Source organism: Puma concolor, chromosome B4 (genome assembly GCF_028749965.1).
Source record: "Puma concolor isolate L17-30 chromosome B4, mPumCon1.1.hap2, whole genome shotgun sequence".
In the NCBI taxonomy this organism is placed as follows: domain Eukaryota; kingdom Metazoa; phylum Chordata; class Mammalia; order Carnivora; family Felidae; genus Puma; species Puma concolor.
The window spans coordinates 136341464-136355417 of NC_141673.1; the positions used below are offsets into that span (position 1 = coordinate 136341464).

General features: G+C 47.8%; 1 protein-coding gene across 3 annotated transcripts in view; it reads right to left on the reverse strand.

The window, feature by feature from the left end:
* Positions 1-2643, reverse strand: part of TAF3 (TATA-box binding protein associated factor 3) — a 184824-nt gene extending 182181 nt beyond the window's left edge. The window contains exon 1 of one of the 3 annotated variants that reach the window (XM_086714997.1): positions 2269-2643. In XM_086714997.1, coding sequence (XP_086571123.1) covers positions 2269-2434 — 166 coding nt within the window. In that variant the 5' untranslated portion in view covers positions 2435-2643. The remainder of the gene's footprint in view (positions 1-2268) is intronic. The other 2 variants (XM_086714998.1, XM_086714999.1) reach the window with 2 other exon arrangements.
* Positions 2644-13954: the final 11311 nt, after the last annotated feature.

A 13954-nucleotide genomic window follows, 5' to 3' on the forward strand; every position in this document is an offset into this window, starting at 1 on the left:
CCGGGTAATTAGAAAAGGGGTTAACATTAACACAGGACAACGATCACTTGGTGACCGTGGAATACCGGGTTACTTACAATGCCAGCGCATGTCCTGGTTCTGTGTAGAAGGCAGGAAAGGCAGCTAGGTATTCAGGGGATATTTTCATTACCCCAAAATACAGAACATCTGCCCTTATTTAGGGAACTTGGTAGCCAAAACTTAAGCTGGACTCCGCGTGACCGCAACAGTAGTCTCGCGGACCATGGAGAAGGGAGGGAGGGAAAGAAGCGAAAGCCAGGAGAGTGTTGTGCTGGCGGTGTATTGTCAAGACATGGCTGAAAGAGAGTTATTACTTCGCGGTTCCAAATTTAGATGAGAGGGATCAGTGAAATCAGACATTCCCAAAATACATTACTTTGGAACTCAAAAAGTCAGGTGATTAAATAGCTATTATGGTAGTAGGTTATCAGTTCATTCACTTATTTCCTGGGTGCCTAGTAAATTATGGCACCATACTAGGTTCGAGAACACAGATGCAATAAATTTGTCGCCTGGGGAGAGGAAAGGAAAGGGTGAGAGAGAGAGAGAGAGAGAGAGAGAGAGAGAGAGAGAGACACAGAGAGAGACATGGATGATTACAAAGCAAGATGGTAACACACCGGGGTATGCACAGAATTATGGGAGCAGATGACATGAGTTTCTTAAATCGTGAGTGAGTCTCAAAACACAAGTAGTACTACTGGGGGGCCAGAGGCAGGGGGGTGAAGGACACTCTAGGAAGCCGCACGCGTCTATATAGGAACGGATAGCTTAAAACGGTTTTGGATGAGGCCGGTGGCTCAGCACGGTTGAGATTAGGATAGCAGCAGATAAGAAAAAGCTGGCTCACAGAGAAAACCACGTGCTGCTGAAGAGTTTTATTAGATTTTCAGCCTGTAACCGATGGAGTACCAATTAAAATATTTTTAAGCATGACACGCTAGGGGCGCCTGGGTGGCTCAGTCGGTTAAGCGGCCGACTTCGGCTCAAGTCATGATCTCGCGGTCCGTGAGTTCAAGCCCCGCGTCGGGCTCTGTGCTGATGGCTTGGAGCCTGGAGCCTGTTTCGGATTCTGTGTCTCCCTCTTTCTGTCCCTCCCCTGCTCATGCTCTGTCTCTCCCTGTCTCAAAAATAAATAAAACGTTAAAAAAAAATTAAAAAAAAAAAAAAAAAGAATGACACGTGCAGATGTGTGTTGGGGACGGCTTGTTGCGGTCGTACCGTGGAAGCTGGAATGGAATCTGGGGCCTAAGGAGCAAAGCGTGTCTGCGGGTCTCAATCCTCCAGTCTCAGAAGGAACCTCCTTGAGAAAGCACAACATCCCAGGGAACGCGTCACTCATTTCTCCAGCTTACCACTTTGGGTAATGACCTGAAATTGAAGTGACTGGTACTTGCCCCTACACACACACTTCACTTCACATCAGTGAGATGTGGTTTCTGTTAAATACTCCGAATTATTAAACGCCATCAGCTATCAGCTATAAATACTGCCAGACACTCACTTAAAAAAAATAAATAAACACTGCAGCCCAGACTATCTGGGGACCCTTGTAAACCGCCTGCGTTCCCTCTACCCCACTTGGATAACCACTGACATAAAAACATAAAGGAGGAAATCGATGAGTAACGGAGAAGTAAGTGAAAGTTAATCTAAGTGAAACTGACAAAGGTGGCCTTGGGAAAGCGAGCGCAGAGATGCTCTCTATGAAACGGGCAGATGCAGAAAGGAGAGGCAGTGTCCCCAACGGAGCAGAGCTGTCAACGAGTATGTGTTGTTATGAGCTGAAGAATGGCTAGCCTTGTAAGAAACGGCCGGTAGACGGAGCGCCTGTGACAACTAGTTGTAGTAGTTTGCGGGCAAGGGAGGAGAAGGACCAAAGTAAAGGAGGCTGCGAGGCATTCTGGAGGTGGTTCTACACGCAGCAAAAACGAGACGGTGAGGAAAAGACCGATGCTTGTTTCCGATCAGAGAGGAGGTGAGGGAGGGTGTGGAGCTGAGAGCGGGGACAGGGGTCCCGGGCTGGAGGCGGGAAGTTAGTGGATGAGGGAGAGGCACCACAGCGATGACTGGAGTTTCCAGGGGCGGCGGAACCCGAGGGGCGTCAGAGGCCCGAGAAAACACCCGATCTCGGGGTAGGGGGACAAGGACGAACATCTCGGAGACGCTGAGATAGAGAAGGGAAGACCGGAGGTGTCACTCGTGACTGGCCAGAGGCAGCCCTCCCGCACCCAGCCCGGTACTCACACAGCTCAGAGTACCGATGGCAGCCCCGTCCCAACTGCTGCAGATAGCGCTGCAGCACGTCCGTGAGGAGGTGGCAGGCGCTGAGTTGCACCGAGTCCCAGCCCAGCGCCTGGCAGATCTGCGCCACCGAGACCCTCAACAACGACCTGGAGTAACTCTCGCACATCCCGCTCCGTGGACTCCACCGCAGCCCTTGCTGCCACTCTCTCCACCCCCACCGCCTAACCTTAGCAGAGCCCTCGATTCATCCTCTAGGGCCCCCGCGGCGGGGAAATCGTCCCCCCGACCCCTGGCGACCACCTCAAAGCGCCAGCAGCACGGAGCGCGCCAGCCTGAGAGCCGCCATTTTGGACTCGCTCCGCCTCCCGCTGGACGGTCGCCGGGGCGAGGCAGCACTAGTCGAATGCTGAGCGCGCCAATGAGGAAGCTCCGCCCTGTTGGAGCAGAGCGATGGTGTCGGGAGCGACTGTCGGGCCTGGGAGGATGCAGGAAACGGCTCGGGCTGAGCGCAGGTGGAGGAGGCGCCCGAGGAGGCAGGTGCTTGGGGCCTTCCCGGGTGGGCTCGCTTGGAGGGGAAGGGAGAGGGGACAGTCAGTGGTTTCGGGGCGAAAGAGGTACTCAGGAGAGGAAATTGAAATCCGAGTGTTAGAGAGAAGTGGGAACCCGAGAGGTTGTGAGTGCAGCAGGGGCGGGATTTGGAGCGTGGGAACTGAAGTGCTCCCCCAAATGCAGATCTGATCCGATTTGATCTTGCCTATGCTGCTGCTTACCACTGTACAGGCTAAATGAAGTCCCTGCTGCTCAGAGATTAGAGAGTCAGGCGAGCGAGACTCTAGCGTCGGTGCAAAATTTTGGAGAGCACCAGAAAACTGAAGATCAGTCATATTTTAATACAGTATTTTTTAAAAAGCCAAACGACTGCCCCCCCCCCCGAATTCCTGCATCACTCGCCTCATTCTCATCCCACCCCTGGGTCCAGTACAACTCAATTGCCTACACAGTCTGAACAACTACCTTAAATCGATGAAGCAGAGATTGGGGGAGAGACTGGGGGAATTGTTGCCTACCCCAGACCCTTCTCTCAGCCCCAGCCAAGTGTTTGCCCTATCTCTTCAAATTGCCACAAATCGAGACTTTGTGATAAATATCTCGAGTTGTAAATGTTAGGTATACGTGTCTAAAGTTTTAATTTGCAAGCCAAACGAATCCCACAGCGAAGCCAGATTCAGCCTGTGGGTAGCCAATTGTAATGGCTGATCCAATGGCCTCTTAAATATGCCCTTTTGTGCTCCCCACCCACTTCAAGCTTCTGGAGTGTTCCTTCCTCCCTTCCCCTCATCTCCTCTGTATTTCTCTGTGAGTTTCTTTATTCTTATACCTGGCACAGTGGATTTAGTATTTGAGTTTATGCACCTTTCCCAGTAAATTGTGTTTCTGAGTGGTTCTACATTCTCCCTACAGGGAATATTCCAGAACTTTGAACATAATGGATACTCGATTTTTAAAAGTCTTGAAAACACAGTCGAGCCAAAAATGTGGTGCTTCAGCCAAATGACAGTTCTGCAGAGAACTGCTCGGTGGCAGGGTGCCTGTAATACCTTTTCACCGACACTTGCGTCTTCAAGATTTTCAGGGACCTTTTGGATACTAACTCTATGGGACACTTTGAAGTCCCATACTTGGCTTGACGGCCTTACTTGACCATTTTGTAGCCATTTGATAGTGTTGGACACTACTTTAATTTTGAAACTCTCTTCTACCTTGGATTTCACAACACCTTGCTCTCTTGCTGACCCTCCAGAAGTATTGAAATTCTGGATACTCCTCTACATCTCTATGTTAGACTCCTCTTCATTTGCCTCCGTGTGTGTGTGTGTGTGTGTGTGTGTGTGTGTGTGTGTGTGTTCAACTCCTTAATCTTTTATTTCAGAAAATTTCAAACTACAGAAAAGTCTAAGCACAGGTATATACTTCACCTAGAGTCATCAGTTGTTAATGTTTTGTTACATTCACTATATACAGGTACACATATACTTTTCTTTTTTCAGAACAGTTTGAAAATAAGTTGCAAACATCATCACACTCAATCCAGAAACACTTCGGCTTTTATCTCTGCAAGGCAAGGACATTCCCCTACATACCCATATGTCACAGGGTCAGTGCTTCAGGAAGTCATTTCTGAGTGGAGGTCAGCCGGCAGGTTTATTAAGGAGTGCTCCTGGGATCATCCCCTGTGCAAGGGGAGGGGATTGCAATCACGTTCAGGGCCAATCCCAGGGGAATTCCAACGCTGGGTTGGTGTTTCAGATCTGTCGTGAGTTGGCACAAGGGGGCTGGGTCTTCACGTTCCCATGTTGATAAGTTATTGTATGAGGGCTGCCCGGGAAAGGGTGTGTGGTCTTGGGCAAACGTGTTCTCTGCACCTGAGGCAATTCAGAGAAAGCTCAAGTCCTTCATTCCTGCGGGGATCTGAGCAGCACATAAGATTCAGTCCTGTCTTGTCCTATATGTTCGGGCTACCGAAACAAAATACTACAGGGTGGGTAACTTACAAACAACGGAAATTGATTTCTCACAGTTCTAGAGGCTGCAAGTCTGAGCTCAGGGTGCAGGCACGGTTTTCTTCTGGGTGGCAGACTTGTGGGATCCTTCCGAGGTGGCCGGGGCAGGGGAGCTCTGTGGATCTCGTTTATAATTGCACTAATCCCATTCCGGAGGGCTTCACCGTCATGACCTCATCACCTCCTAAACACCCCACCTTCTGACACCATAATGAGCGTAACGATATCCAGTGTGTGAGTCTGGGGGCAGCACAAACATTCAGGCCGTAGCCACTTTGTGCTGGGAGATCCACTTCTTGGTGTAAGTGTGAGGAAGTCCCCCAGGGTACCAGAAGGCCTCTTTTCCTAGGAAAAACGTAAAAGAGGAAGGACGGAAGGCAAGTCACAGCCCCTACTGCCACAGCGGTGCCCCGTGGTACTTACCGATGTCCTCCTCTACCGTCTGTTCTCCATTCTCATGCCTTCAGCTGACGCCACTCCTGGACTTGGCTTTCCTAGCGGCATGACCCAGACCGTCATCTGCAAGAGGTCTGAGCCCCGTGTTTCCACGCTGTTTTCAGACAGTGCCTGCTTAACCTGTCCGTGGCCCATGGACACTGGGCAAGAGAGAGTACCAAGAGGCACCCAACCAGACCACTTGGGTGCCAAACATTCCTCCTTGCTGCCCACCGTGTGCCTGTAGCGTGGCCTCCTGATGACCAGGGTCAGTTACTCTTACCTGCACGACTTCTCTCTCTGCGTGCCGGCCCCTCCGTCGCTCAAGTGCCCGGCTGGCAACTGTTGCTAATATTTCGGTGGGACTCCTGCTGTGTCCCATGGTGAGGGCATGCCCCCTTTTACAAATTAGAACTATCAACCTGGAGCAGCCAGAGTTGCAGGGACAAGAACAGTTTCCCAGGTGGGTCACTGAAAGAGTTTTATTCGTAGGGGCCAAACTGTCAAAATGATGCATGGAGTTGACAATGGAGATCACTGGCCCTGCATTCGTTCGGGGCCTTAAGGATGCCACTGATTTCTGCCTTCCCCTTCCCCCGGAGCTGCAGGGCCAATCTCAAAAGCTGGTTTCAGCCTTCCCGCTACCACAGTTGTGACGCCACAGGCCAAGGAACCGGTGTGGAGGTTGTGCCCGCCTCCCTTGACGTCTAATCTCACTACACATTGAAGAATCAGGGAATTGACCGTTGATGGGGTCCATCAACCCCGGGACCCGATACTTCATTTATTATTGGGCCTCGTCTGCCCCCACTCTGACAAGAGGCCCACAGTGACTCTGCATCTCTGGTTTCGGCCTCGGCCCAGTCCCCGTGTTCAGCAGTCCTCAAAAGGTTTGAGTACTCCCTTTCTTCAGCAGACAGTTCCTTGCGTAAACGGCTGTCGGTTCCTTTGCAGGAGGAGTTGGGGAATCCTCATCCTCTCCATTTGGTGTTGGCAGGGCTTTGCCTCCCGCAGACTCCACAGTCTCAGGCTGAAAACGGCCTCCACTCCGGACGTTGGCCAAGGAATCATGGCTGCTCTTCAGGGCGACTGTCCTCGGCCACCCGATTATCTATCCGTGAATTCCTTTGATGGTACAGATTGAGGACTAACCCACCGGGGCTGCCCATCTGTTTCACCCACCGGTGTTCTGTGAACCATGTCTAAAGCTCACCAGGTGAACCTTCCTCCCCGACCCCTCGACTCGTTCACAATATGCATCAGCACAGCCCTGTTGTGTCCACATTGCTTGAATATCTGAACACCGACACATCATGCCAGCTTGTTTCTACTTTATGCCACCCCAGTTCGCTGCTGGTAAGAGTTTTACAACCTGCGCGTTCCCAAACTATCTACTTTGTGCCAGGGGCTTTTTGTGCTCCAGCTGCTATCGGTGCGGAGGTCTTCGTGGCCAGCCGGGTGGCCGATCCAGCTCCTAACTCCTGTCTTGGTATCCCCTCCCCCAACCCCTTCCAGTACAAACTGCCCCAAGTGGGACTTTCCAGGAAGCAGCCACCGAGGTGCAGTTTGCTTTGTCGGAGTGCTCTTGGGATCGGGACCTGGGAGGGGAAGAAGGTAGGGTTGGGGGAAGAGAGACATTGTCTGAGTTCAGGCAAGGCAGACTGGCTTTGTACGCCCACACTGAGCAGACACTGGGTGTGGGCCGCCCAGGACGGAGGGGGCTGTGACCTTGGGCAGGGCAGTCTCTGGCTGAGGCAATCCCAAAGAGGGTTAAGTCGTTGAGGATGGTGTTCCGGAAGCTGGGGGAACACATCCCTTAGTCCTGCTGGGGGGCCTGGGGGGGGGAGGGGCATCGCACCTTGCATTACATCACATTCCCATTGTCACACGCAAAGAAACTCCTAGTATTAGCCAGTATCGAGTGCATATTGAGACCTTCCCATGGTCCCCAAATGCCTTTCCTAGCTTTTTTTTAGTCCAGAAACTAATTAAGAATCACTCATTGCATTTTGTTGTCATCTCTAAAGTCTTTTTCAATAAGAGCAGTCCCCCACTTGTCTGTACGACTTTCATTTATTTATTTATTTATTTATTTATTTATTTATTTATTTTGGTCTTTTTGACAACATTTTTGCAAAGTCTAGGACTTTTTTTTTTGGACCGTTATTTTATAGAATGTCTTGCAGTGTTTGGTTGTTTTCTCACCCGATTACATTCAAGGTAAACCTTTTTGGCAACAATATTCCTCCTCAGGTGATCTGTACTTTCTGCCCTGGTAACAGCAAGGGTCATTTTGTGCCATCACGAGTGACAAAGTCTGGTCATTTGTAAAGGTAGTATCTACCAGTCTCTCCATTGTAAGACATTTTTTTTTTTTTTAAACTTTGAGATTAATAAGTAATCTACAAGGTGATACTTTGAGACTGTTTGAATAGCCTACTTCTCCACCTTTCACTGCTTTGTTAGACAAAGCGGTGATTTCTCTGTAAGTTTCCCTCATTTTTTCTAGTACAGTATTAGGATGTGGTGAGAGACTGATTTGTATTCACTGAGTTAGAATCTCTTAACCATTATTATTCTTTGCTGCTTAAATTGTCCCATGTTTGGCCAGCAGAGGCCGGGTTCAGGCCACTTGCTGTGTCCTTTTAGCACGCCCCTGTCATTCATCGGGGGGTTTCCTTACTTTGTGGCACGAGTTTCCAGGCTCACCTGACGCTTTTCCCAGCCCTAGACTTCGAATCAGTCATCTCTCTAAGGGGCTCTGGTTCTTCTTAGTGATGAACAGTATTTAGAAGCCAAGATACGGGTTCTACCTGACCTTCATTACTACAGGGGATGTCATTGCTTCAGGAGCCCTTTAGTGGAGAAAACCAGAAAATATGAGTATTTCCTAAGTCTTAAGTCCTTGCTGATGCCTCTGATTCAAATCCCTAACTACATATTCCTTACCTCCTTCCCATCTCATGTGTCTCCCTCCTCCCCAAGTGAGACAGTGGTTACAATTGTATCAAATGTTTGCTTTCTCTTCTAATGCCTTTGCCTACTTTTTAAGTATTTGTCCTCTTTTTATATGATTCACCCCATTGATTTTCATGGTTATATAAAAGGGTGACTCCCCAATATAAGTTTATCCCAAATCTTTCCCGAGTTTCAGACTAGTGTAACTAACTGCATCTAATCTCCATTTGGATCTCCCACATACAACTCAAATTTAATTAACGTTTGATAGATGCCCCCAACTCAACTCCTCCTTCCTTCTATTGTTGGCCGTGCACTTCAGAAGGGCGGCTTCTACCCGCATCCCATTCACTGATAAATGCCCCACAGACCGCATAGTATCTAGCAGGTAGTCAGTGCTGGGTGAATAAATGCCTTCTGGAACAATTCATCGTGCGACAGTGTATATAGAATTAGAGCGTAACTCCGTGTTTATACTAAAAATCCCTGCATTATATACACTTGAAAACAGTGAAATTTGACCGCCTGCGAGTTTTCTCTAGATGAAGTCATTATCTCGAGAGTGGATTTGAGGGGAGACCCAGCGGTGCTAAGGAAACAGCACTTCCTGCGAGAGCTGCAGCAGAGGGAACCAGGGGTGGCCGCCGTCTCGAAGAACAGGGTGTGTGCCGGTCTGCTGACCCACGAGGACCCAGGAGCCGAGGACTGAACTTTCATCCTGAAAGCAGGGCTCTGACTCACTCTGGGGGCCCTGGTCCTGGCGGAACACGGAAGAACCGGGTACTGGGGGGCACTGGGACAAGAGAGCCCGTGCCAGGGGTGGGCTTAAAGCAGAGGCCCAGCAGCCCCCGTGCACACCGGTGGCATCACTCTCTACTCAGCACTCGCCGTGCATCAGGTTGAGTATTTTGTAAAGATTCGCTCATTCCATCTTCATCACAGCCCCTGTGGGGCAAGTCCTACTTTAACCTCCATCTTGCAGGTGACAAGACAAAGATTAATGTGCCCAAGATCACACAGCTGGCAAGGGTTGAGCTGGGATTCCAACCCACTCTGCTCCACTAAAACGTCATGGAAAACGTATTTTAAGATCTGCAAGGTCTTCAAAGGTTTACCTGGAAGCTGTGTCCCACTAGCGTATCAGAGAGGGAAACGTGGGACACAGAAAATGAGATCCAACCCAGGGGAAAGGCAGAGGGAGTCCTCAGAAAGGCCGGCAAACCCAGGACAGCAATGTGCCCGACCTGGGACCACGAACAGACCAGAACATCCACACCCCAGAGACAAACCGAGAGGGCTGATACGACGCCCCACAACTATGGTCTTCTCCTCCGAACCCTGACGGTACATCATGTTCAGCTTAACAGATTGTTTCTGTTGAGTGTGCTCAAATTCCCGCGTTTCTTCCTGCCGTGTTGTCTAGAACCCTCAGTTCACCCTCACAGAAGTGTTCTACTGTCCTCAAAACTGGAGACAGGCCAATGTGTTTGGAAGCAAAATGCTCTCCGCCCCCCCCGCCATAGCACCCATTCCTTGCTAACGTTCCTGAAAGTTACCCGGTACTTTGAACACACTTCTGTGTCTGTCCAGTGCCTCACAGCCTCATTCACGGACCCATCAGGTGACTCTTGTAAAATCTCAGGGAAGCTGGGAAATGACTCTGGATTCTGTTCAGTTTATCTTCCCTCAGCAGCCTTCTCCCGGTGTCAGTACTGTTCTCTACAGGTTTGCGGTAGCTAACCAGTTTTTGTTATTACTCCCTGTTCAGTTCATTTTTATGAAAATAGTTGTCGGTAAAATAATAAAGTATCTGAAGAACTCTTTAAAAAATTTTTTTTAATGTTTATTCAAATTTGAGAGACAGCGTGAGCAGGGGAAGGGCAGAGAGAGGGGAGACACAGAATCTGAAGCAGGCTCCAGGCTCTGAGCCGTCAGCACAGAGCCTGACACGGGGCTTGAACTCACGAACCATGAGATCATGACCTGAGCTGAATAGGATGCTTAACTGACTGAGCCACCCAGGTACCGTATGTTAATTATTTTTAAAATCTAGGGGCGCCTGGGTGGCGCAGTCGGTTAAGCATCCGACTTCAGCCAGGTCACGATCTCGCGGTCCGTGAGTTCGAGCCCCGCGTCGGGCTCTGGGCTGATGGCTCAGAGCCTGGAGCCTGTTTCTGATTCTGTGTCTCCCTCTCTCTCTGCCCCTCGCCTGTTCACGCTCTGTCTCTCTCTGTCCCAAAAATAAATAAACGTTGAAAAAAAAAATTAAAAATAAATAAATAAATAAATAAAATCTCATTTTGAAAACTATTAACTATTGTTAATACATAGTAAGAAAAGAGTGATTTTCTTATGGTAAGTTCTTTATTTTAAGATAATTTACAAACATCTTGCTGTCTCTAGTAGTTTCAACAATTTCTTCTGACAAGGAGGACAGCAGTAACCTAAAAACGAAATCAGTCGGCTGAATTTTCCTTCTTTACCTGAAAAACAAAGTACAGAGCAAATAAAAATCAGTTTTGGAGGGAAAAATAATGACGTTTCAAGAGATAATATATATTCAAGTGGGATTTAAAGAACTGACTTTACATAATAAAATGTTACTATATACTAGTTGTTCTCGAATTTTGGTCTGGGGACCTTTCCGTGGGGTCCGTGAGGGCAAAGCTCTTTTCTTATTTGCCTGTTTTACTCATTCTCAAGCCTGTATGGTAGCATGTTCCAGAGGCTACATGGCCTGTAATATCAGAACAGAATGAGTACAGACAGATGAGAATCTAGCCCTCTTCTACTGTATCAGACGTGAAGGGGTCCTGACACCACCAAGTTTGAGAACCACCACTCTTCACCAATCTCTATTTAGTATCTCAAAATAATCCCAATTCTCTATCCTTAAAGTCTATTTAATAAATCTTAAAAAAAAAAAAAAGCCCCCTGGCATTACCCATATGCTACCACAAGCTGGCAACTACTCTAAATGGGCCAAAACCTAAATCTCAGAGAATCCATTTCACTGTTGCTAAATCAGCTTCAATTGTATCTGCCGGATTTCTCTTCCGGAGGGGTTTGGGGAGAATGTATGAAATAATACCACTTTACCTCTCGTCTGAGGATGAAACTTGGTTTTCATTAATCCCTGGTTATTACGTTAGAAGAAAAAGACAAAACAAACCAGTCAAGAAGCAATCCATGCTAGTTAATCAGGTATAATTTCCAACTAAAAACATCCATTTCCTCACTCAGTGTCTGGAGTAGATCATGTAAATTAGTTCCCAAAATATTCCTTTAAAACAGATTCAATGACTGTTACAAAAAGTTAACTAATTTCAGTCTGGTTAGAACAATAAAACCATGTTCATGCAAGAAGGCAAGACTCTGCGAGTATAATTTAAGCCACTGCTTTTTCTATCAATAGCACACAGTATAACCTACTACTCAATAGTCTAGTGTCTGTATTAAGTAGTAAAGTTTTTAGCCGGAATAACTGATGGATTACAGAGCAGGCCAGTGCCCTGGGTGAACAATCCAGTCTTGGACTGCACAGCCAACCCTTAATAAAGGATTCAGACTACCTTTCTAGAAAGCAAAAATTTAGTGGTCAATTTATGATTTTTTTTTTTTAATGTTTATTTCTTTTTGAGAGGGAGAGAGAGAGAGAGAGAGAGAGAGAGAGACAGAGCATGGGCAGGGGAGGGGCAGAGAGAGAGGGAGACACAGAATCCAAAGCGGGCTCCGGGCTCTGAGCTGTAAGCACGGAGCCTGACATGGGACTCAAATTCACAAGCTGTGAGATCATGACCTGACCCGAAGTCAGCCGCTCAACCAACTGAGCCACCCAGGCACCCCAACTTCTGACTTTCTGATCTTCTGTTCCAATTCTGAGTTTTACGTCCCAATCTCCCTCTCCTCACTTCCCTTGATTTCACTCCTCTTTGGCCAGGTTTCTCACATTTCTGGTCAAGAAAGCGTGCGGCCCTCAATTCCGCAGATGTCGTGTCCTCACATTTTATTCCCAGTGCTCCTTTTTCAAGAGAAAATAAGATCCTGGCTCTGGGTCCCACAGTCCCTGGAACTTTCGGAATGCAGCCCTTCCCCCCAGGCCTCCTCACGCTTGACACCAAGAGGAGCACAGCTCAACACTGGCCCAGGATGGGCAGCAAGGAGGACAACGAACGATCCACTGCCTGCACTCTGTGACGCTAACACAACGTCAGTGACTAGACTGAGAGATGGGTCGGCCTTAACGTGAGGCTTGAAAAACAGTAAGACCAAGGACTCCTGGGCTGGCAAAGCTCATGGACCCGACTGACAACATATGGAACGGTCTCCAACAGCATTATTTGTGTCTCTGAGACATTCCGCCCAGTTTCTACCCTGGAGAGAGAGATAATACTTAAGGACCAGCTTAAATGTCACTTTAGCGATGAATCGATCTATCTGAGTTTTACACATGGATCCACATTCTCACATACCCAGTGAAATATTATTTCTCCCTCTTCTGAACTTCCACTTTTTTAAAAAAAATGTTTATTTCTTTTTGAGAGAGAGTGAGAACAAGCACATGCGAGCAGGACACCGGCAGAGAGAGAGGGGCACAGAAGATCCGAAGCAGGCTCTGTGCAGACAGCCCAATGCGGGGCTCGAACTCCCAAACCGTGAGATCGTGCTTGGATCTTAACCGACGGAGCCCCCCAGGTGCCCTGAACTTCCACTTCTTATGGAACATCCCCCATTTGCTCAACGAATACTGACTGGGGAAGTATGTGCCCGGTGATAGGGCTACAGAAGTAAGACACGGCCGCTCCCAAGCCACAGGAGTACACAGGCAATTCCTAATAAAATAGTGTAATTGTTGATAAAGGGAAGCATGGAATGTTCACGAAGGGCACTCCACCCAAACTGTGGAGGAGGTTTTCCTGGTAGAAAGGATTTTCTCAGAGCAGGCAAGACAAATGGGAGTCTGTCAGCCGAAGAATCCAGGATGCAAGGGGAAGAAAAGAATGGTATTTCAGGCAAAAGCACATGACATATTTGTAGACCGCGAAGTACATTCATGTGGTTGAAGTTCAAGGGAAGTGAGAAACGGTAGTGGTAAGACTAGACTGGAGAGTATTGGTGGCCAGGAAAAACAGGATCACATATCTCACGCTAAGGTATTTTTGCAGGATGACTATGCACTCGGTATCTTTTTTTAATTCAGGAGAGAAATGACAAGGATCTGCATTAAGTGGGCATAAAGGGGAAAACTTCAAGGCATATTTGAAGGTAAAATTTATAAAACTTAGTGACTAATTAGTAGGGCGTGAGAACGAGTCGAAGATAACTTACTACGCATTCTATCACGCATCACAAGTACCTGCGTTATGTTTGTTATGCTATTAGAATGTCCATCCCTTGACAGAAAGTATCACACCCTTTGACACTCCCTAGCACTGAAGCTAGTACATAGTGGGTGTTCAATTTAGTCATTTTTTAAAACAGAATCCTCATTTTCTTAACTGTGATTTCACAACAAATAACATATCTAGACAACCAAGAAACTTTCTTAAGGAAAAGGTACGTTATCTTACACTGACATAGAAAACTCAGTAAGTAAAGAACCAGTTTCTACAAGATTTACCAAAAAACCCAAGATTTATGTGAAACCAAATCCCAAACCAATCCTGTACTTCGAAAGCTTGGTTTATGATGTTTTAAGTTCCGAAGACAGATTTTATAAATGATACAGGATT